The sequence below is a fragment of the Megachile rotundata genome, chromosome 3 (assembly GCF_050947335.1).
Source record: "Megachile rotundata isolate GNS110a chromosome 3, iyMegRotu1, whole genome shotgun sequence".
Lineage (NCBI taxonomy): Eukaryota > Metazoa > Arthropoda > Insecta > Hymenoptera > Megachilidae > Megachile > Megachile rotundata.
Window position 1 is genome coordinate 22,341,660 of NC_134985.1, and position 24,190 is coordinate 22,365,849.

The 24,190-nt window shown below is 37.8% G+C and overlaps 3 protein-coding genes across 8 annotated transcripts; 2 read left to right on the forward strand and 1 right to left on the reverse strand.

Annotated features, from left to right (window-relative positions):
• Window positions 1–101: 101 nt before the first annotated feature.
• Window positions 102–1,842, forward strand: LOC100879504 (solute carrier family 66 member 3). 3 transcript variants are annotated; one of them, XM_012297671.2, is made up of 5 exons: window positions 102–496; window positions 679–851; window positions 951–1,173; window positions 1,249–1,369; window positions 1,452–1,842. In XM_012297671.2, the coding sequence occupies exons 2-5, from the start codon at window positions 706–708 to the stop codon at window positions 1,583–1,585; spliced, it is 624 nt and encodes a 207-aa protein (XP_012153061.2). In that variant the 5' UTR covers window positions 102–496; window positions 679–705; the 3' UTR covers window positions 1,586–1,842. The 3 variants fall into 3 exon arrangements, with proteins under 3 accessions (XP_012153061.2, XP_012153060.2, XP_003708523.2); XM_012297670.2 differs by having other exon boundaries at window positions 102–315; XM_003708475.3 differs by having other exon boundaries at window positions 104–412.
• An 871-nt stretch (window positions 1,843–2,713) lies between these two features.
• Window positions 2,714–20,976, forward strand: LanA (laminin subunit alpha). Its single transcript, XM_012297672.2, has 20 exons — window positions 2,714–3,149; window positions 5,786–5,932; window positions 6,839–7,246; window positions 7,339–7,552; window positions 7,644–7,853; window positions 7,927–8,199; window positions 8,399–8,536; window positions 8,623–8,895; window positions 8,963–9,262; window positions 9,343–9,501; window positions 9,570–12,652; window positions 12,720–16,397; window positions 16,487–17,024; window positions 17,189–17,284; window positions 17,372–17,557; window positions 17,635–17,801; window positions 17,904–18,146; window positions 18,231–18,390; window positions 18,462–18,689; window positions 18,753–20,976. Exons 1-20 carry the CDS (start codon window positions 2,934–2,936, stop codon window positions 19,019–19,021), a joined length of 10,986 nt encoding a protein of 3,661 aa, XP_012153062.2. The 5' UTR covers window positions 2,714–2,933; the 3' UTR covers window positions 19,022–20,976.
• Window positions 20,933–23,409, reverse strand: elgi (E3 ubiquitin-protein ligase NRDP1 elgi). 4 transcript variants are annotated; one of them, XM_003708476.3, is made up of 4 exons: window positions 23,261–23,409; window positions 22,952–23,180; window positions 21,921–22,508; window positions 20,933–21,845 (listed from the first exon to the last, which is right to left on the reverse strand). In XM_003708476.3, the coding sequence occupies exons 2-4, from the start codon at window positions 23,039–23,041 to the stop codon at window positions 21,576–21,578; spliced, it is 948 nt and encodes a 315-aa protein (XP_003708524.1). In that variant the 5' UTR covers window positions 23,042–23,180; window positions 23,261–23,409; the 3' UTR covers window positions 20,933–21,575. The 4 variants fall into 4 exon arrangements, with proteins under 4 accessions (XP_003708524.1, XP_012153064.1, XP_012153066.1 ...); XM_012297674.2 differs by having other exon boundaries at window positions 21,921–22,526; XM_012297676.2 differs by having other exon boundaries at window positions 21,921–22,534.
• Window positions 23,410–24,190: the final 781 nt, after the last annotated feature.

A 24,190-nucleotide genomic window follows, 5' to 3' on the forward strand; every position in this document is an offset into this window, starting at 1 on the left:
TTATACGATTTATTATATCAGTATTATTAAAAGTACGCACTGAAATCTCAATTTTAAGTTGTTATACGAGAAGTTTTTAAAAAATTCCCTAGGCAAAAATTTACTAAATGCAGATAAACGCGGTATCGATGGCGCTGTTGACGATGGTAGACATTTCTTCGACCGGTAGTTGTCAGTTCTAATTTATTATTTATTTATGTGCATTTTCTGCAATTATGATTATGCAAGTGTGAAACAGTCTCGATAATGTCCTAGGTGTCGTGGAAGTTTACATACGTAGATTTAAAAAACATCTACCTCAGTTGACATGCATATGTTAGTATCAGTTGACGTATAATATGAACGTGTATCTGACACGAGTGTTAACAGAAATGAATAATTACAAATAAGTTAAATAATCTGTATCGATTAAGTATGTATTATAAAAATGTTATTATTATAATTGTATAGTAATTTGAAATCTCTAAAGTAATAAATTTAAAACAAATTGCTAAAGGTACCAATTTTTATTAGTGTAAAATTATTTAAGTTAAATTTAGTTAATATATTCTTTTCTACTTTTAACATTTTATTAAACGATTAATTTAAAAATTATCAATACGTGTTTATTATTTATTAGTTAACATGAATTGCATAATAAAAATTGTTTAAAATATAACGTGTAATATCAAATTACAGATATCCGGAAATAAATAGCTGATAAATATGTTGCTTCAACAGTTGGCTGACTTTTTAAGCCTTATAACAATAGGGATGTGTTTTATATTAAAAATTCCACAAATTTTAAATTTACTTTTAGCCAAGTCAGCAGATCAAATTTCGATCTTAGCCCTATTGTTAGAATTAACAAGGTAATTTTAATGTCATTTAAAAATTTTTTACTTTTAATACGGATTCAGAATATTTTTAATATTTATTACAATATAGTAAACAAATGTTTTATTTTGCAGCTATACTGTGATGACTAGTTATAATTATACAAATGGCTATTCAGTATTATCCTACTTGGAATATCCAGTTATTCTGTTACAAGAATATATTTTAATCTTTCTAGTCTTGAAATACTTAAACAAAATAAATAAATTCTCAATTTTAATCTCAATACTATACTTTTCTATAAGTATTTCTTTTGCACTGCAACTTATTCCAAAAACTGTACTCACTATTTTAGCGGTTAGTTAATTAATAACGAAATTTATGAATTTTGAAAATATTGTTTATAATTTTAAAATAACTTTTTGTTTGTAGCCAATGTGTACACCTATTTCAGTCTCTAGCAAAGTTGTTCAATTACTTGCGATATTCCGTGCCAAAAATGCGGATACAGTGTCGCCAATCACTTGGTTCATCTCTGCATTTACTAACTTAAGTACGTTACTAATAAAAAAACATCGATTTCTTTTATCTAATTGAATCCCAAAATAAATAAAGAAATTCGTCTTGGTTTGCAGCGAGAGTATTTACGATATGGATGGACTCGGCGGACATTATATTATTAGCAAATTTTATCATATCTGTAATTTTAAGTTCGAGCATCATGCTTTCCGCTATTTATTATAGATGGAATAAAGTAAAACGAGATTAAGAGTTCTTTAGTAACTCTATAAAATTATACAATTATACTGCAAAAATGGCCTAGTCAATATACATATATTATATTCAATTTCTTGGAATAGAAATTTACGAATTAACGATAAACTGTACTTTGTTGGTATTATATACTTAATCTTCGAATCTTAATCTTAACGTTTCAAATCAACGAGATACTGTACATACATGCGTACATGTTCAAAATCAGATAAAAATGTTGTAGAAAAATGAAATGCATATTATAACCGACTGCAGTTGATACGTTTATAATAACCCTTCAATCACTTATCACTTTCCTTCCAATAGATAACTGTACAAGACTACGCGGAACAGAAATCCTTTCATTCGAAACAAATTCAGATATCATAAAATCTTAAGTGTCTATTCTATACATATACTCGGGCAGGACAGTATAGAATACTAAGTAAAATGGACTTAGGGATGCTGAGTAGTAGTAGGCTGTACGTGAGAGATAAACATACAATGGAAGTTTCGAGTCACATCGAATTGTATTCGAACCATAAACAAGTTTGATAGACTTAAAAGTCTTGAGTATGTTCGAAAACTTGTACTTGTCTCAACGATGAAACAGAAGTCTTTTTAGCACGTAAAACCACTTCTTTGTATAAATAGATCTTAAGTAAATATCTCCGCTCAGATTTGTGGTCGAAGTTGACGCATCCAAGGATGGTGAGTAGACAATAGTCCATTCTGTCGCACCGAATGTAGGTGCAATTTTGTGTAGGGGTACAGAATGGCATAGCATACGGTTTCAAAGTGTATGGACCATCCTTTTACAGCAGGGCTTCCCAAACTTTTATAGACTAAGACTCACATTGAAAAATCATCTGAAATCTGAAAATTAAAAACTTTCAAAATTCCAAAGTTCTGCAACCTATTCGTTTACAAGCTATATTTTAAAGAGAACTAAGCGTTAAATAAAAAAATACCGTTCTACTGCTTATAAATGTTAGATATTTCAATATTTGACGGTCCACTCAAAATTAGTTTGCGACCCAGCAGTCGGGACCCACACTTTGGGAATCTCTGTTTCGGAGACTCACCACCCCCACCGCCCCTCTACCACAGTTGCTGCCGGTCTTCGATGACCTCCGGCCTGTCAGTCTACACCGAGAAGCCGTTCAGGCACCATCACAGCATCTTCGCGTCTCTCTCTTGCCGCATTCTCCCGCGGAGAGAAAGACAGCGAGAGAGGGACAGGAAAAAAGGGATACACCAATCGAGAGAGATTTTGTGAGGATACGTTGCTATAAAGGAAAGTAAGAGGAAGAGCAAGGGAGGTGCCGACCGACAGTGGCAGGCACAATCTGTCCACTGTCAGGATGGCGAGGTGGTTGCTGATCGTCTCGTTGGCCAGCGTGCTGGTCCATCAGACGAGAAACGAGATCCTGACGCCACCGTACTTCAATCTGGCCGAGGGCAAAGAGATCATCGCGTCGGCCACGTGTGGCGTCGACACCCCCGGTCCAGAACTCTACTGCAGGCTTGTTGGCGCGAATGCCGATCAACATGAGGATATTAATCTGATACAGGGTCAGGTCGGTATATCTACACGAAAGTACGAATGTATTTCGACAATGACACATTGTAGATATACAGCTAAATTAAATACGAATTAATGTAGCTAGAAAAGACTTTGATTTTATTAGAATCGTTTGAGGTATAAGAAATCTCCTTTACTAACAGTGTCAACGCTATACACCAGAATTGATCAAGTGGTTTTTGGAAAATATTTAGGAATTTGGAAATTTTCGATGTTACTAATATGAGGTGTCCTACATTTTACATTCTTCGCGCTATGTGGAGAAGGTCATTTTATATTCTTTTGGAGGGGAGGGTTGGTCCACCCTAATTGCTACATAATTACGTCAATGACTGTGTAGGGTACATTGTATGATTATTGTAGCATTTATAAGAGTTTCAGTGATGCTTCTGAAGTTTTGTCGAATTTTCTTCTTTGTTCTGTTTTGTTCTTAATAGCATCGATGCTATAATGAACTATTTTATTTCACTGCCTCTCCATTGAGACAGTTGTTTAATATTTATCTCTGAACGCGGTCGACAGTGTGAAATAGTTGACCACAGTCTTGAAACTGTGAAATTTTTATCTATATTTGGTCCTTTGAGTCCAAGAGTTTATCAATCTTTAGACAACCAATCGCTTGCTCAACTATTTCCCTTCCTTTTTCTGGTATCTTTATAGAAAAAGCGTGTAATTTGTTTTTATAGGTTTTGATTATACAATTGTTTTTAATGTAAGAACCAGTTAAAGTTATTTTGTTAAAATTATTTCGTTTAAAACGATATTTTAACAGTTTAGTACACGCGTACTCCCGCTCTTGGAATTGCGATAAGGGAGATCGCACTAATCGTTTATACGTTGAAGCGTGAATGAAGTCATTCTTAAAAGTATGTCTTTCATTAATAGTTTGTAGGAGCCATCTGTTAAACTTAAATTGTTTAGATTCTCCAAAATAATTTGGAATAGTTACATCTCGTGAACTTACTTCAAAGGTTATTAAAAGAAAATGATACGCATTATCTTGACCCAAATCGAATAAACTAATTACTGTAGTTTTAAATTTCGAGATTGTATTTTATCTAGAACTTTGATGATAATAAAGAAGACAAACTAATTTTCTTCCTACAAAATAAATGAGAATCTATACAATAATTTTTTAATGAATTTAAATTGAAATAATGGGAAGAAAGAACTTATTATTTGTAGTAGGGATAATTCGTATTAAATCATTACTAATAACTAAATGTATAATCTGCTGGCTGGTACGTAACGTTAGATGGAGTATGTATCTTGAAGTAACTCGAGAGAATAATCATAGCTCTTCTTCGAAAATTACTCTTGATATTGGCGCGAGAACAGTAAGACAGTACCCATATTTATTCTAACGGCTAAAAAAGTTCTGTTGGAAAAGATTTTGCTTTCTCGATAAAGAATGACCGGCTTTTAATACTTTCTTTGAAGAAAAAGGTACGAAATCCGCAAAACAGTAGACTTCAATCGGTTTATCTCTATCACTGCTGATTGTCCCGCATTTCTCGATATCATATCGCTGAATTCGTTATTCAAACAGGAAATAATAAATTAGATGACCGATTTCATGGTAATAGGAACACATGAAACGATTGTTTCAATATTTCATTCATTGTAATTTGTCTCTTTCAACTAAATAATGTATGTTACAAAATGAAATTAATATTTTCCTTCTTTCTGTATATGGGTAAATTAGAAATCAATTATAATTGAAAGAGAACTGTTTTCACTCGTATCTGTAACATTGCGATGTTTTACTTGCGATAAGAATTATGTCGTTTCGCAAAATAGGAAAAGATGATAATAGTGTAATTACTAATAAACATTATTGGACGATTCATGAATCGGGGATTCCCTGAATTGTCAATGGATCTACACTGTTACGTGTATCTCTTTACGCGGGCGAAAGAAAATGCCATGTAGGCTAGAATTGAGAGGGCCGATAAGAAAGTTACGATAAGGGTGACCCCTCGATAACACTTGACCATCTTCTCTTTTCGAATTCCGTACGGACTGACTGACACCAATGTCCCATAAAGATTCTTCAAAAAATAACCCTAATTTGTTCGACTGATTTTCCTCGAACATTTATCGAAAACTTTATAAAATGTTAATTGTCTGATCATTGCGCTAATTAAAATTGCTATAAACCACCTGATGCTTTCGTAAACGAAACAAGAGCATACGTATGATTTTTAAACAATATTTCTTTATGGAATTTCATAGAATCGAATGCTATGTGTCACTGAACAGTTTATTGATATTATTAAATAGGATACGAAGTTTTGTCATAGACGAGGACATTCAACTCGATTGATTTATCTACTTGATAGTCCGAGATACTAATGTTTAATATTTGAATAATCTTTATCTTAGAACGTGAACGATTGTGTAACATAATTCGCGTTTTAGTCGTTTAAACTGCTACATTCATGTTTCAAGAAAATTCTAAATATAGAAACACCGGATTAATAGCGGGTTACATAGTTGTCTCGACAATTGAAATTTCTGTATTCTAAACACGATGCTGTATAAATTTCAGAGCTTTGATTTTTTATATTTCGATGTCATTTAACTCTTTCACTGTATATTATGGATATTTTACCGGATATTTGTACACAGGTATGCGATTATTGTGACGCGGAAAATCCGGAGAAGAGGCATCCACCGGAATATGCGGTCGACGGAATGGAAACCTGGTGGCAATCGCCGCCACTCTCCAGAGGAATGAAATATAACGAAGTTAATTTGACGATTAATCTTGGACAAGTAAGTTCTACAATGTTGCAAAGTTGAATTTTCAGCGCTGCATCATCATAACTTATTTTAAGCACTGGTTTAAATTTTTTAAATTCATAATTTTAAACAGCTAAAAGTATATTCACTTTAGTTCAACGGTGAGTGGTATAGATTACTTCGAGCGGTAGTAATTTTTTGAAAAGAAAAGAAGGTAATGAATTGACAGCAGCAGGAAACAATGAGCCTGTGAAATAAGTATTTTATCTGTAACCAATTGCTTTATCATGTCGTAGGCGTTTTCCTGCGAAGCGGGAAAGAATTATCTTCGCGTTACTTCCGGAGGACAATAGAAAACATGAGTTTTAGGGGGCAGGGTGAACGGTATAATGCAATAGTCAAACGATCGTTTTCTTCCAAAATGATTCAGTAACAATTCATGATCGTGATAATCGATGTTCGGGAAACGAAAATTATAACTGAAATAAACTTTGTGCGTCTCCAATAGAATTTATATTTACCGACGAGTATTCCCGTTGCAACGGGGTTATTGTCTTTTCGCTAAACAGTTTCTGAGAAGGACTCATTTACGCCATCGCGTATTCTCTCTTGCTCTTATGCATTCTCGACCACATGTTCAAGAATTTCGGTGGAAGGCATGATCGTAATGTGAAACGCCATGACCCAACCACATGTGTTCTCAGTTCTTGCTTGTTGTTTTGTACCCTCGCGCATTGTACCCTCGGGTTCAGAAACAGTTTCTAATTCAGTAACTATTCTTTTCAAAACAAGATTAATTCAAAGTCTAATTTCCTTTTTACTATACCATGTTATAATATTTTTTATAAAATACACAGAATTAATGATAAGGGCTAATCAAAATTACACGTGTCTATCAAAATTTGAATTCAGGTTTTATTAAACAAATTATTTTTACAGGAATTTCACGTAGCTTACGTGTACGTGAAGATGGCGAATTCTCCAAGACCTGGGCTTTGGGTGCTCGAGAAGTCTAAGGACTACGGAAAAACTTGGTCACCCTGGCAATATTTTTCAGACACTGCTAACGACTGTTTGACTTACTTTGGCGTGGACAGTTATAAACCAATCACCAGAGACGATAGCGTAATCTGTACTACGGAATATTCTCAGATAGTGCCGTTAGAAGGTGGCGAAATACCGATCTCGATTTTGAATAACCGTCCATCGGCCAAACACTACTTCAACTCGACGCTGCTGCAAGAATGGACTAGAGCTACAAACGTTCGTTTTCGTTTCCTAAGGACGAAAAACTTGCTGGGACATTTGATGTCGTTGGTGCGAGAGGATCCTACCGTTACTAGAAGAGTACGTGACTCTTAGATTTTATTTTTTATGTCGATACCGGAGAACTCGAATGATTTCTATATTTTCCATTATCGTGATTAAACTCGTTTCAGTATTTCTATTCCATCAAAGACATCAGCATCGGTGGCAGATGCATGTGCAACGGTCACGCGGATACCTGCGATATACTGGACCCAAAGATGCCGAAGAAACTCGTTTGCAGATGCCAGCACAACACCTGTGGTCCTCAATGCGCTACCTGCTGCAAAGGATTCGAACAGAAGAAGTGGAGGATATCCACGGCATTCAAGAAATTCACATGCGAACGTAAGAATGTTCCAAAGTTTCGAAATTCTGGAGCCTGTGGTCTCAAAATCTAATTTTCGTATTATCTTTCTAATCGACGTGTTTTGTTCAGCTTGTAACTGTTTCGGGCATTCGGACGAATGCGTGTACGACGCGGAAGTGGACGAAAAGAAATTGTCTCTGGATATTCATGGTAACTACGAAGGTGGTGGTGTGTGTCAAAATTGCCGAGACAACACGGAAGGAATTAATTGCAATCGATGCAAGCCCAAGTTCTACAGACCTCGAGATAAACCATTGAACGCGACTGACGTTTGTCAACGTACGCTAATCTTTTTACCAAAACGAGTAATCTTGATAAAACTTTCCAAAGTATATTTTTCGTATCTTTGCAGCGTGTCAATGCGATTTTATCTACTCGACCGGAAACTGTGCGGACGCTACGGGTAAATGCGAGTGTCGTAAGGAATACACCTCACCGGATTGCGATAGCTGCAGCTTTGGGTACTACGGTTTTCCGAATTGTGTACCTTGTCAGTGCCATTTAAGAGGAACGGATGGAAATTATTGCGAGGCGATCGAGGGTTCTTGCCCTTGCAAATCGAATTACGCCGGATTTTATTGCGATTACTGCGCGGAAGGCTACTTTAACTTCCCCGAATGTTTACGTAAGTAATATATGTAACAGTTTTAATTATTAACAATAACTATCTATTAAAGTGAATCATTCGTTCTTGAAAGTAATAAATATGCTTATGTGGTATAATAACTTTTCTGAAAGTATGTCGGAAAGATTATTCTCATAATACACTGAACTTTGCTTCCTCGGATAACATACTTATTGATATGTTATGTTATAATTCGCAGCTTGCGAATGTAATCTACCGGGTTCTCTGGACGAGATTTGCGACGTTGTATCTGGCAATTGTACGTGCAAAAGCAACTTTGGTGGTAGAGCTTGTGACATGTGTGAACACGGTTACTATAATTATCCTTACTGTACATGTAAGTATTCCATCGTAGTGGTACCATCTGCACTTGCTGCACGAAGTTTATTTACTTTAATTAATTTGTTAACATTATCATCTCAGACTGCAACTGCGACACACGCGGAACAGAGCCTGGCATTTGTGACAAGTCGAACGGAGTCTGTCTGTGCAAAGAAGGATATGGCGGTGCCAGATGCGACCAATGCATCAGTGGATATTATGGTTATCCAAATTGCAGACCGTGTAATTGTAGTACGATTGGGTCATCGTCCGTTAGCTGTGATGCAACAGGAAAATGTTCTTGTCTGACCAATTTTGCTGGAAGGACTTGTGACCAATGCAGTCCCGGTTATTACATGTACCCGGAATGCATAGGTACATAAAGGCGTTTTTATGCATTGCAATACTTTTGAAATCAGAGATTCACGCTTGAACGTTTCAGCTTGTAACTGTGACAGTCACGGATCTATCGGTGCCTCTTGCGACGCAGAGGGTAAATGTCAATGTCGGGAGAATTTCGACGGCGCCAGGTGCAACCAATGTAAAGAAGGTTACTATAACTTCCCAACCTGTGAGGGATGCAACTGTGACCCAGCAGGTGTCTTAGAGACCTTTCAAGGGTGTGGTTCTTTGCCTGCCGGTGAGCTTTGTCAATGCAAGGATCGCGTGGAAGGAAGGATATGCAATCAATGTAAGCCGTTGTTCTGGAATTTGCAGCCGTTTAATCCCTATGGTTGCGAAGGTAAATTTGACAACTGAATTCGAAAGATATAATACTTACATTCGTACATTAGTTAGAGGCATACGGTATTTTGTCTCTAGAATGCCATTGTAACATACCTGGCGTTATTGGAAATATCGGGGAGTGCGATACGAAGAGCGGTCAGTGTATCTGTAAACCAGGAGTAATGGGTAGAAGTTGCGATCACTGTGTGGATGGAACATACAACCTTGAAGAGAGTAATTTCTTCGGGTGTACAGGTAAGTGACTCACCTATAAAATATGTCTTTAAAGTAACGAATGCAAATTCTGTAATTTTCTCGACCAGATTGCGCTTGCGACATCGGTGGTTCTGTCAACTCGGTGTGCGACAAACAAACAGGTCAATGTCAGTGTCAACCACGCATCACAGGTCTTACTTGTAAAGAACCCTTAAAAGCACACTATTTCCCAACCCTCCATCAATTCCAGTACGAGGCAGAAGATGGTAGAACACCTAGCAATAGTCCAGTTCGTTACGGTTTCACCGAAGATCACTTCCCTGGATACAGTTGGAAGGGATACGCAGTATTCTCTACTCTTCAAGATGAAATCATCCTGGACGTTTACATTCAGAAGTCATCTCTGTACCGAATGGTCTTAAAATATGTAAACCCGAATAACGAACCGATTCTTGGCACAATTACCATTACTCCTGAAAATCCATGGGAAGTGGAGCAACAGTTTAAAGTGAACTTCAAGCCTACTATTAAACCATCGTACGTAACTGTGGCGGGACCTCAAGGTAACCTGCCTTCGCCTATGGTGATGAATCCTGGTCATTGGTCCATCAGCATTGCCACGAAGAAAAGTCTCTTCCTCGACTACTTCGTGTTGCTTCCATCCGAGTATTACGAGGCAACTATTTTAACTCAGGATGTGAATATTCCTTGCGAGGTTGGGTCAAAAGGACTCTGTCGTCATTATGGATATCCTGTTCTATCGAAGTTCGACTCTGTTCACGGAGCCGGTGGATTCTTGAACGAAAACAACGTCCGAATACCTTTGACCGAATACTTCACTGAGAGAGACATTCTACGCGAAATTGACAGAGACGAGGTTCCCTTGATTAACGATAAGCAAGAAGAGATACATTTCGACTTAAGAATTTCGAAACCAGGATTACACGTGTTGCTAGTACTGTACGTTACTCCAAAAGACGAAAACTCTACGTCTACGTTACTTATAGAGGCCAATACTGTGGGCAAAGGAAAGGCCACTCTGTATCCTTGCAAGTATACCAGCATTTGTCGACAAGTCGTGACTGATACCTATGGTAGAGTGGCCGCGATGAACTTTACTTCGAACTACATTAGCTTGATTCTAACTGGAGAACCCAGCTCAAACGTCGCCATCGATTCTGTCGTTGCTATTCCCTCATCTGAGTGGTCTTTGGATTACGTGAAACCAAAATCCATATGCGTACGTAAGGACGGCACCTGTGTGAAAGGTCAATTCCCTGGAGCTGCAGAGGCCAAGAAGATCGAATTCGAAAGCAGTAGTACGGTTTCGGAGGCTGAAAATAAACCCTATGGTATTTACGATAATGCTAGTAAGCTCATCTACTTGGACGATAAAAACACCACGGTTGATATCCATGCGAAAGTCGTACAACCTGGTGACTACACCTTCGTCGTGCAATATTATCAACCAGATTATCCAGAATACGAGCTAGACGTATTGTTACAGAACGGTAAATTCTACGAGGCCAAAATGTCTGTCCCTCACTGCCCCAGTAACAGCGGATGCCGTAGCGTCGTGAAACAGGTGGACGGTAATATTAGGTTCCAGCTGATCGAGAACTTCATGATCACTTTCAAGGAAAGTGCCGGTAACGGCATATGGCTGGACTACATGCTCGTAGTTCCAACGGAGCAGTATAACGAAAAGATCCTTAAAAAGATCCAGGTCGATCAGACGAAGGAATTCATCAAGAAATGCGGTTACAATCATTTCCATATCAACATCACCGATGAAGGTTTTTGTCGTGACTCAATCTTCTCTATTACCGCCAGCTACAACAATGGCGCTCTTCCCTGCAACTGCGATATCGACGGCACTATAAGCTTCGAGTGCGATAAATTCGGTGGACAGTGTCCATGCAAACCCAACATCATCGGGAGACGATGCGAAATCTGCAAAACTGGATTCTACGGTTTCCCGAATTGTAGACCTTGCAACTGTCCAAGTACAGCTCTGTGCGAACCAGAGACTGGTGCATGCATTTGTCCTTCTAGAGTTACTGGTGAACGTTGTAATCAATGCGAACCTAGAACCTACGGGTTCGATCCGATCATCGGTTGCGAGGAGTGCAACTGCTCTTTCCTCGGTGTAGTCGACGGTGATTTACAATGTGATCTCTTCAACGGTACCTGCAGGTGCAAAGAAAACGTCGTAGATAGACAGTGCGACAAGTGTAAGGCTGGTTACTCGCAGTTCCCTCACTGCGAAAAGTGCGACTGCGATACCAGAGGAACCACCGGTGATATTTGCGACCAGTACACGGCCGAGTGCTTCTGCAAAGAGAATGTTCAGGGTTCAGCCTGCGATGTTTGCAAAGAAGGCACGTTCAATATTCAGGAAAGTAACGAAGAGGGCTGCACCAAGTGTTTCTGTTTCGGAAAGACCACCAGATGCGAATCAGCGAATCTCTACTGGACCGAAGTTTCCGATATGACCGGTTGGGAATTAGTCGTGTTGAGCGAAAAAGGTGGAAACCTGACGTTCTTATCCACGATACCTCAAGAGTTTAACGAGACCAGCATAGGCATCGGACTCACCAGCAATGACACTTTTGGGAAAATTATCTACTTTTCAGCGTCAGAGACGTATTTGGGAAAAAAGTTCACTTCTTACGGAGGAGTTTTGAATTACACGGTGTTTTATAGCACTGGACCATTTGGTAGCGCGGTCAGCGCAGCGGATGTGATTCTTCAAGGTGCCAATACAACCCTGTTTTACTACGCCGAGGAACAACCACCGTCGTTCCTTAACTTCCAAGCGTCGATGGAATTGGTAGAGACAAACTTTTTGACTCAAAATCGCCTCAGCGCTACCAGAGAGCAACTGATGGTAGTTCTTGAAGATCTTCGGGGGATATATATTCGAGCCACGTACTGGAATCCCAGCATTTCTGCCACCTTGTCCTACGTGACTCTAGATGTGGCAACGGAATTTTATTCGTCTCAGTACAATGTTCCTGCCAGCAGTGTGGAACAATGCCAATGTCCACCGAATTATCAAGGATATTCATGCGAGGAATGCGCACCCGGCTATTACAGAGTACAATCTGGACCTCATGGAGGATACTGTGTCCATTGCGAATGTAATGGACATGCGGACACTTGCGACGTTGAAACTGGGATATGTTTGGCAAGTATTTTAACTATATTTGTTGGTCATACAACGTAAGGTGAAAAAATAATTTTTATTTTCACAGGATTGCAAAGATGGTACAACGGGAGATCATTGCGAATTCTGCCAAGAAGGTTATTACGGAAATGCTACTGGAGGAACCCCGACCGACTGCCTCATCTGTCCTTGTCCTCTGCCAGTACCCTCTAACAACTTTGCGACGGGTTGTGAGATGAACGAAGAAGGCAATAAGATAAGCTGCGACTGTATCCCAGGTTACTACGGAGCTCGCTGTGAGGTCTGCGCTTCCGGTTACTATGGAAATCCTGAGGTTTATGGGGATTTCTGTAGACCTTGCCAGTGTTCCGGAAACATCGACACCAATCAAGTTGGTTCTTGCGATTCTGTAACGGGACAATGTCTGCAGTGCTTGAACAATTCTTATGGCGAAGCGTGCAGCCTCTGCAAACCAGGGTACTTCGGTGATGCGATCGAGAGAAAAGATTGTCGCAGTTGCTTGTGTGAAAAATGCGGGATGAAGGAATGCGATAGCCACTCGGGCCACTGTTTCTGTCACGAGAATGTTGTCGGAGAAACATGCGACCGTTGCGCCGATGACCACTATGGTTACGACTCATGCGAGGGATGCAAACCCTGCGAATGTGGAATAGCTTCCGAAAGCAGTCAGTGCGACGGAGTGACGGGTCAATGCAAGTGCAAACCAGGTGTCACAGGGCGTAGATGCGATCAGTGTATCGCAGGATATTGGAACTACGGACCCGAAGGATGCACCTCTTGCGGCTGTAACACGGGCTACTCTGTCGGCGTGTCTTGCAACACTACCACCGGTCAATGCACGTGTTTGCCGGGTGTTGTCGGAGAGAAATGCGACCACTGTCCATACAGAAACGTTCTGATCCCAGGTCAAGGTTGTTTCGCATGCGATTCTTGCACCGGAGATCTATTGGACGTTACCGACGAACTGTCCGAGTTGTTGGACCCCGTCTTTATAGAATACAACACGGTCGCCGAAAGCTACTTTACCAATCAGCGATTAAAATTCATTAACGACACGGTGAACGAGTTGGATCCTCAGGTGAAGCTCTTGGATCCTAGCAAAGTGAACTTCTTGCCGCTTCAAGAGGAGGTGAAAAGATTACAGCTGGAGGTGGAGAACCAAAAACGGGAGATTGAATACACCGCCGAAGACACTGAAAAGTGGAAACTGGCTGCAGAAAACACTTTGAATGATATGAATTTCTTAGAAGACGACGTGATTGGCGAAATAGATCTGGTTAAAAACACCGTTTCCGAAGTACAGTCGTTAGCCTTGAACATTGAATTAGGTACAGGTGCAAGACTGGACAGCTCGCTGAAAGAGGCTACGGATATCTTAAAAAAGATACAGGAAGTTTCTTTTGTTAGTTTTCGAGATCGAGCTACGGATCAGGCGGATCAAGCCAATATACTGGTCTCGGAGATGCTCGATTACAATGTCCCAGTCAACAATCTTTCGGCTCTAGTGGACGATTTAAGCAACAAAATCAAAAACGTAACAGCCAAGATGGACGATCTTCTCGAGATCACTTGGAAGGCGCAGGAGTTAGCTGGCATGGTCGACAAGTTGAACCAGGAGAACAGAATTGCGGCTGAGACAGGCAACTTCGACGTCGTTAAGAACGCCACGTCAGAAGCACAAGATGACTTGGTGGCTGGGGAAGAGCTCAACAGGAATGCTAGCCAGTATCTCCAGGAGGCAAACTACAACGTGGAAATGTTAAGAGCAAACGCCATAAACGATGTTATGGGAATGTTGAACGCGACCATCGTAGAAAACGATCAACAATTGGTGGATGTGATTGTTCCGGTTCAGAATGCTCAAGAGCATGCCAAACAATTGTACAGTCGTTCCTTGGACCTGGATAGATCGTTGACAGACACCAGAAACACAGATGCTGTAAAGGCAGTTTCCGCTTACAAGAACATCGAGACGGCGATCCAGGCTGCTCGCGAAGCAGCCGACGGTGCTAAGGATGCGGCTGAGAATGCTATTTCACTGTCGGACGGTATCGGACAAAGAGTGTCAGACTCGCAAGATGCGTCCTTCAGTTTGTTAGAATCGGCCAGAAACATGTTGAACAAAACGCGAAGCAAACCTGACTATGATTTGAGTAATGCTCGCATGGAAGCTTCTTACATTTCCGATCAGAACAAACGCAATAGGGAGATGTTGGATAGTATCGATAAAGCTCTATCTAACATTCCGTCGCCTTCCTCCACAGTGGCCCAAGATGCCATGAATCAAGTCTTGGGTGTAGAGAAAAACATTAAACTGTCAGCGAACGACATGTACAGCATCGTAGATAATATACCAGAAGACCTGAAAAACGCTAAACAGCTATCGAAAAATATATCCGAGTCGGTTCGCGACATATCGCAGGCGAAGAAACAACTGGACATGATCGGTAAATATATACCAGACATCACGGTATGGTTGAACAATTTGAACACGGCTCAGAAGACGATAGACACGAATGGATATGATCTACAAAGTAAAATCGAGGCGTTGAAGACCAAGATCGCGAACGCCAGAGAATTAGCTGATCGTTACAAGGTTGGCCTAACTTTCTATAGGAATACTACGCTAGAACTGAAGAATCCTGAAAATTTGCCTCTGCTGGCCACATCCACGAAGGTGTCTCTTTACTTTAGAACGAACAAAACCAACGGTTTCTTGCTGTATCTTGGAAACGAGGAAAATGGCAAGCAGCCAAGATCGAGGACACACGACTTTATGGCTCTCTTGATCGAAAGCGGGTATCCGGTGCTAATAATCGACTTAGGTTCTGGACCTGAGAAGATTATCAACAACAAGTTTGTATCTGACAATATCTGGCGACAGATCATCGTCGATCGAACCGGCAAGAATGTCAAGTTGATCGTTCGCGAGGATATAGGTGAAGGCAAAGACCGAGTGTACGAGAAAGGTTACGTGTTGTCTGGATCGTATTACATATTCAACGTAGACCCTGAGTACTCGAAGTTGTTCGTCGGTGGTTATCCGTCATCTTTCAACATGCAAGACGCCGTAACGGCTTCCTCGTTTGAGGGTGAAATGGAGGAGCTGGTGATAGGAGAGGACACCCCTGTTTCTTTCTGGAACTTCATAGACGGCGAGAACAATCAAAAGGCGGCTATTGAGAGAAACAAACTGATCAACTTCGAGCCTAGCACTGGTTACAGATTCGACAAACACGGCTTCGCTATTGTGAGCAAAAGAAACTCTCGAATACCATCCGACAGCAGGAAGTTCAGTATCAAATTGAACTTTAAAACATTCGCACCGGATGGACTTATCTACTTGATGGGCAAAGGTAGGCAGTTCCTCTCCGTGGAGATGAGAGACGGCCACGTGCTTTACCAATATGACCTTGGAGAGGGAGAAACCAGCCTGAGATCCTCCAAAGCATATAACGACGGAAACTGGCACGACTTGGAGGCACTAAGATTCGAGAGGATGGGTGTACTGAAAGTAGATGGCGTCGACGTTGTGAATAACGAAGCCGTAGGGAATACCAAAACTCTAGTGTCCTCTGACAATATCTACTTCGGTGGATACCCACCTAATGCAAGACATCCCTACCAACCTGTGACCCACGAAGGCTTCGAAGGTTGCATCGACCATGTTGCCATTATGGAGAACAGTGTCGATTTAACTCGCAACGTTCAAGCGTTTGGAGTCGCGCCTGGCTGTCCAGTCAGGGTAATGTTTCATATGAAATTATTATGGTTAATTGTTCTGATATGTATAGACGTGGAAATCATTTTTCAACGGAATTGTATTTTTTTCAGTACGCCAGTATGGTGTTCTTCGAGGATAATACACCTGGTTACGTGAGATGGCATAACATCTCTGTACCAAATTCTCTTCAGGTGAACCTAAAATTCAAAACTCTGGCAAATGATGGTTTAATCTTCTACGTAACTGACCACGAAAAAGGTGTAGTCAGCTACTTGTCACTCATAGACGGTGTCCTGGTGTTCAATAGCCAGGGATTAGAGTTGAAAACAGGTGCCTCTGGTATGAAATTCAACGACAACGAGTGGCACGTGATAACGGCTACGCACTCGGCAGACTCGTTGAAGCTAGATATCGATGATACGAAAAATTACACCACTACCGAGGCACCACCTCCCTTATTGATACCTTCTGGCAGTTTGTACATCGGTGGCCTACCAGCTGTGTTTGGCATTACCCCGTTGGGAGCAATGACTCCTTTCGTCGGTTGCATCGGAGATGCAACGTTGAACGGTGTGATCATCAATTTCGCGAACACGACAGAAAGACCTCATGCTTTCTTAGGAAAGTGTAAGGGTGGAGATCCATCGTGTAAGTGTTAATGCAATGGTCGCATTTTTTGTAGGTTGTTCGTAGACCTTTTCTAGGTCTATCTTAGGGTTTTAACAATTACATTTCCCATGTAATTGTAGTCATTTCTTCACAATAGATATACTGATCCAAATGTTACACGAATTTAATAAAATATCTTTCAGCTCTACCACCTGTAGTTGAGCCCGAACCGGATGGCATACCTCCTCTATTACCTACGGAAAATCCGGACGATAACGTTGAATTATCCACTCAAATTAGTAAGCATAATTTCAGTCGATAATAGTACGAGTATCGTTTGTAAATACGGTAAGGTAATCTAATCTTCAATTTATCAATTTCGTTAGACATCATTGATATCGATTTGGAAAAAGGCACAGACGATGAGGGACCTATTATAGAAGGACGCGGTAAATCTGAGGAAATAACAACCACCATGAGGCCCACCACCGCAGCACCGATACACGTTGATGAGTGTCGACTTCCTTATTATCCAACAATAGATCCAGACTCGAAAAATGTTTGGCGATTCGGTACAATTTCCTCACAATTTTTTTACGTGGTAAAAATAAAAAGGAAGTGGAGTGCAAGAATGAAATCACATTTACAGGTACTGCGAGAAACAGTTTATTGGAGTATAGGTCTCTAAATGGAAGGTATAAGAACGACTATGATTTCCAAATCAACATCAAAACGATGGCCGAGGATGGAATAATATTCTATACTTCAGATCATGAGAACCAGAATTTGATTGCCTTGTACATTAGCGAAGGAAAGGTAAAGCGATGAAGATTTGTTTCGGTTAGATATAATCAACCCTTGTTCCTATAATCAATATATTTATGATAACTACGAATTATGTCTTGCGTAACATTCAAGCTTCACTACAAATTCGACTGCGGAAGTGGGCCAGCTTTGTTAATCAGCGACAAGAATGTAACTGACAACGAATGGCACATTGTGACATTTAAAAGGCAAGGTAGATACGGAGAGCTTATAATTGACGAGGAAGAAGCTGTTACGGGATATTCTCAAGGAAATATGGAAACTATGAACGTTATCCCACCGTTCTATGTAGGAGGAGTAATTTCAAACATATCCAACAAAGCGCAAAACATGATTGTAAATAAAAATAATTTTTGTACACTTTAAAAGTATAAGATTGCATACATTTTGAATGGAAAATAATTATTATACTAATTTCAGGGTTTGAACAAAACTTTCAATGGATGTCTTGGAAACTTTATGGTGAATGGACAGCCAATTGGCAAACCTATGAATGAAGTAGGTGTCATTCCATGTTCGAAACGAGTCGAACCAGGATTGTTCTTCTTCCCTGGCAATGGTAGCAATCTATTTAAAGCAGGTGCGTATTCTGTACAAGGATAATAGGATTTAAGCACTGCAATCAAATTATTTAATATGTTGAAATTTCAGTGGACAGATTTACAGTTGGTAGAACGGTAGATATTCAAATGGACATTAAACCGCGTTCGACATCCGGTCATTTGTTATCTGTTCATGGAAAACGAGATTACGTAGTTTTGGAAATGATAAATGGAACGGTGAAGTTCCTTGTGAAAACAGCTAAAGGTTCGATAGAGACTTCTTTCGAACCAACAAAACCGAATTCTTTATGCGATGGCAATTGGCATAACATTCGAGGTAATGTTAACGAAGAAAATTTAGTAAGTTATTTATTATTATAATTATCATTTCTTGATACAGCCGTGAAGCAGAAGAATGCCGTACTCTTATCGGTGGACCACAAAGCAGCTCCAGCAGGAATCGGTGGTAAAAATTATGCAGGAGTTCTGTCTAAGCATCCGATCTTTATTGGGGGTCATCCAATGATTGGAAGAAAATTACGAGGAAGCACATCGCAAGCACAATACGTTGGATGTATCACCAATATTCATATCAACATGAGACCCATCACTTTGGGTCCTGAACGTGCTTACGGAGAAGTTATCGCTGGTGTTTGTCCAACGATATAAGAATCTCTAAGAACGTGACTTAAAAGTGCACTTAAAATAAATAAACATCACTGTTTTTTTTTCTGATCGTCTTTAAATCATGATCTAGATGAGTACATTTTGCTAAAGAAATTTCAATTCATAGATACTCATGGAGTTTTCAACGTTCCCTGAGACTTAACACTTTTTCTTTCCTTTCTTTATTTAATAAAAGTAACAAATTAATTGACAATTAAAATTGTCAAGTGTCGTGTGCCATATCTCAGGGCCTATAAAATGTCTTACCAAGTATTAAGATTTCAAAAAAAGAAAAAAATATTTAACATTCCTAGTGTGCCTTAATACAAATTTTTAAAAATACAGTGTAAGAATAGACAAATGTTCAAAAACTGTACATCTTGTTTTGAAAACATAATAAGACTGAACATCGTTACGTTTCTTTCACTTATCATGGTGAGAAAACTAGTATCTCCACTACATTCATCAGTGATTATTTAAATTCTTGAGTAAGCTATATGTTAATACATTTCGTATTAGGTAAATTGCAAAATGTTGATATAAAATTGAAATAAATATTATTAAGAATTTTTTGAGAAGGTATTGTAATACACAACCAAAGAACATAATATGCTATAATAAATGTTATAAGTTATGTAATATTGCTGGAAGACTTTTTTTGTAAACAAACATCTAGAAAAATTAAAATAAAAAAGAATAAAGTAATATAATTAACAAAATTCATAGAATGAATTTCCTTCTTTAAATTCAAATTACACTAATTTTATTATCAGCAGACAAGAATTATGATGATTAAATTACATACAAAATAATGGAAACATGTTATATTTAATTTTATTGCATATATCAGTGAGAAACACCATGTGCAAATAAAATAAAATGAACTATGTTAAGGAGTGTATATATAATACATAAAATCAGATTTATTGTAATCATAACAACTATCACCTTGCATACAAAATTATCTGTTATTTTTGAATACACGTATTAATCTTGAGTTAAAAGTATAATTTTCAACGTTTAATACATTGAGTACTGAAAATACATACTATTAATATGTAGTAAAAATGATTACCTTTCTGTTATTCTTTTTTCACGATTAAAATCTACATCATAACACAATTAACAGCAATAACAAATAAGAAGGACACTATATATATATATATATATATATAGTAGAAGAAATATACTAACTTTTCATTTCATCAATGAATAATTATTTTACTACAGAAAGTATTAACAAAAATAAAATTCGAATTCAGAATAATATAAAAGCTTTTACCATAAGAATTATTTGAAAACGCACTAATTTCTTAGTACCCAATTTATTAACATTGAATGTTTATATTTTAAATTATTGAAAAATGTATGATATGAATCAATGTAGAACGAAAGAATATTGTAAAATTATGGGAACGCGTAGATCGATAACTCATGATTAATATGTTAAAGATCCAAAGAAAAATATGCACAATTTCCAGATGTACCAATACATTGAAATAAAAAGCTTAATTGTAAAAGATTTTACAAGCAACGATACATGTTTCATGAAGCTAACATATTTCGTATTTGTGCAAAGACAAAAATTAGTACCTTATTGTATGTTTAAAGATACTTCACTGGTCAAGTACTTTTCGTACACTAATCATTGGTACTTTTCTTAAATTATACTTCTCGCGAAGTCAGTTTTAACAATGATACTAAAGAAATTCGATATTATTAATTTAGCCATTATAAATTACTATATTTAAAAAAATTGGAGTCCTTATTTTTAAATTATACATTCGAAGAAGAAATGTGCATGTAACAATCTAGCGAATCTTGTAAATTATGAACGATATTTACAACTATGGTTACTCAAAAGATATAGATTTGTATAAAATGATCGTTGTATAGCATGATTATTCCATTGGATGCATTTTTAAGTGTTTTTATTAAAATCATATAAATAACGTTGAGACAGAAAGAAATTATTCCTCTTTCTAACATTCGATGCTCCTCTTCCAGAACACATTTAAATCTTAGTAGCAGCAATTACCATATTGATAATTTCCATATTTTTTGTTTCTTACTTGTCTAAAGCACTATAATAAAACACTTACAGACTTCTATATATGTAAAAACTTTCCTGAAATAGTTGACAAATAGTTGGTTTGTTAATTATCATGAAGAAAAACTCAAATTCATAGGAAGATATAAAGAATTATTTAAGTCAACTAAAACTTGCTCACTATTTATCATGCATTTCAGGAACTTTCTCAATGAAATAGTATATCACAGTGTAAAGATCCAGACATTCAATTAGATTTTTTGTTTGTGGCAATTGTGTCTGTACAATTGTTTATCACAAAAGGCATGTCATTTGTTCCTTTCAATACTTTTGAAAAAATATCCTGCATTAACAACTGCAAGATACATTATGCAAATATTCCAGTATCTGCGCATAAGTACAAAGATATTTCATACACCTTGAATATTAATCATGGTGAATATAACAAACAACAAAATAAATGAATTTTAAAATATCTTGGCATGCACAGAACATTGGTATTAAATTTTATTCTATGCCATGTGCAAAAATCATCACTAATCCAGGTTCAACCATCATGTCTTCTGGCATGTGTGTATTATCGCAATAAAGGACTAACACTGCTTGCTTTCCAGGAACTCTTTTGCAAACATAATTGTCATACTGACGTCTAGAATTCTGTCTTGTTTCAAGCGAATTTAAACCAGGAGGCCATTTTCTTTCGTGACAATTTTCCATTAATTCGTCGATTACATGAGGTGGACAATTATATTCTGACAAAGTTCTCTTTATCATTGTCTATAACATTATGTTTCGTTAATAATAATTAAAACTTATCGATAGTAAGCAACAACAAGCAATAAATTACGGTACCTGTAATAATTCATCAGGCGTGGAAATCATTCCTCCCCACCTGGTCACTCTCGCTCGTGGAAGAGTAGCAGACCATCTTACAACTTCGTCTCTTTCCATTTGATCGGCGATAGCTCGCATGGCAGGATTTGAAACTCTTAAAGCTCTCATAAAATCTTTTAGAAGATGTATCTCTCTTTTATGTTCGTTTATTTGAAGCTGCTGTTCACCCAGCTCACGCTTCATGTCAGCAAGTTTTTGTTGCTGCGAATGTATGATATTCCTAAGTTCTCTTACACAATTATGATCTTTCAGCTCATTTTTGGGAATGATAAGACTACATCCTTGTTCACAAAGCATTGGTCTCTTAGGGTTATATTCACATTGCTCCAGATGTGATACTAAACTGTCAAGCTTGACGACTACTTGACATCCATACATAATATTATCACAACTAATGCACAGACGAGCCAATAAATTTCGAAGGATTCTTGGAACTGCTCTCAGTTGAGCGGATGTAATTGGTGTACGATCCAAGGGGCATGTAGGTTGTCTGTTTATCCATTCGTTAATGCACGTACGACAAAAGGCATGTTCGCATACAGGTGCCTGTAACATATTGCTCACCTACCAGTCTTTAAGCCAAACTAAACATTTTATAAAACTTTTATTAGTGTATTTAAACATACATAATAAGAATACAATATCGATATCTTCTATAACTTAAAAAGTACGCTTATATTATTTACAGTGTAAATATAATGTAAATAACACTCTGACAGTGAAAAAGTTGCAAAAAATTTAAACATTTATTTGACATTGTGAAATAAAATAATAACAATTATTGTCTGTAACATAAATCATAATACTTAAGGTCACGAACGAATACAATGGTTGATATCATTCTGTAATTATTTTAAAAGGATAAATAAAAGGGGTAACAATATTATGAAGAAAAATGCATAGAAGAAAAGTGAGGTTAGTTTTTCATAAACGTATAGCACTGGTTCATTGGGGACATTCAATCATTAACGAGTAAATCAGAATAGTACCTGGACTGGATCTTCCAGAACTCCAGAACATATTGGACAAACAAGTTCTTCGTCAACTTCGCCCTGGAATCGGTTCACATCGAACCCCATAATGTGAGCTCGAAATAATGCTCGTCCCTATATCCAACGACGTGCCTCTCCCGTAAAACGTGAAACCAGACTCACAAATTCGATGGCGTTCGACGTGAAAGCTCGAATATACCGTTACTTTTCTCAAGTAACATATAACCTGTCGATAGTTACTCCGATGTAAATGAATCAGCATATCGGAGTTCTATTAAGACTAAATTTAATGATTTTATAACTTACAATCATCCATTATTGTAAACCATTGTAACCCTTTTCCAATTTGGTTTCCTATACGTAGTCACATGATCAAACTTTCATTGTTTCCATGCGTCAAATCTTGAATGCCGGCCGACTTATAAAAAATCCATTTAATATTAATTAAGAAAAGAATAAAGAAACATTTATATAATTTAACCACTCTATTAAAATATATAAGTCAAATTTAAACAAATATCTATCTATTATAATGTATGGCAATATAACGCATAGGTGATATAGGAATAGTATAGTGGATGTAATACAAAAATAAGTCAGGTTCTGCACGCTGTTTGCTTCAATAAAATATTAGAATTAATTACTGTAATAAAGTAAACTGTAACTTCCAAAAGTTCATAATGTTTTTCAAATTTCAGAATCATGATTCGCTTACGTTTTTTTCATTTAAAACTTATCTGCCGATAAACAAAATGTGTTTATCTTCGAGTAAGAATTGATAAAATTCATTAATTCGGGGATCCCAATACCGGATATTAATGATTAATGAGTTACACGCGTACAGAGTACATTACAAAAAAATATTTTCATTTTGCATCTTCTGTATACATTATCAACTTTCTTTTAAAATATTTTAAATGTACTTCACTTATATTTTTCTTACCAATAAATATACATTAAAAGCCTTGATTACGCACAAAATGGATCAACTGGAATCTTTTCTTTTGATAACGCGCAGTATCGTTTTTATTGCACTCGATAAATTTAATAAGCAGAATACAGAAATGACGGAATAAACCTATGAACAAAAATAAAAAGAAGCGTCTGGTGAACTCCTCTGTCCCTTCCCTGAAAGGCTTGATCCAGTTGTTTTCCCCATTCTAGGGGTAACCAGGAAAAAGTTCTACTCTTCTCTTTGATAGACGATCGGTGGTTAATTCAGTCATCCTCTGACCC

What these genes read in the sequence shown, in the direction of transcription:
- LOC100879504 (XM_012297671.2), top strand. Translation starts at nt 706, where the DNA reads ATGTTGCTTCAACAGTTGGCTGACTTTTTAAGCCTTATAACAATAGGG. An exon ending in CTATTGTTAGAATTAACAAG is followed by an intron (nt 852 to 950) that starts GTAATTTTAATG and finishes TTTATTTTGCAG; the next exon opens with CTATACTGTGATGACTAGTT. An exon ending in CTGTACTCACTATTTTAGCG is followed by an intron (nt 1,174 to 1,248) that starts GTTAGTTAATTA and finishes TTTTGTTTGTAG; the next exon opens with CCAATGTGTACACCTATTTC.
- LanA (XM_012297672.2), top strand. Translation starts at nt 2,934, where the DNA reads ATGGCGAGGTGGTTGCTGATCGTCTCGTTGGCCAGCGTGCTGGTCCAT. An exon ending in TAATTATCCTTACTGTACAT is followed by an intron (nt 8,537 to 8,622) that starts GTAAGTATTCCA and finishes TTATCATCTCAG; the next exon opens with ACTGCAACTGCGACACACGC. An exon ending in TGAATTATCCACTCAAATTA is followed by an intron (nt 17,285 to 17,371) that starts GTAAGCATAATT and finishes CAATTTCGTTAG; the next exon opens with ACATCATTGATATCGATTTG.
- elgi (XM_012297674.2), bottom strand. Translation starts at nt 23,041, where the DNA reads ATGGGGTTCGATGTGAACCGATTCCAGGGCGAAGTTGACGAAGAACTT. An exon ending in TTCTGGAAGATCCAGTCCAG is followed by an intron (nt 22,527 to 22,951) that starts GTACTATTCTGA and finishes AAAGACTGGTAG; the next exon opens with GTGAGCAATATGTTACAGGC. An exon ending in CGCCTGATGAATTATTACAG is followed by an intron (nt 21,846 to 21,920) that starts GTACCGTAATTT and finishes ATAATGTTATAG; the next exon opens with ACAATGATAAAGAGAACTTT.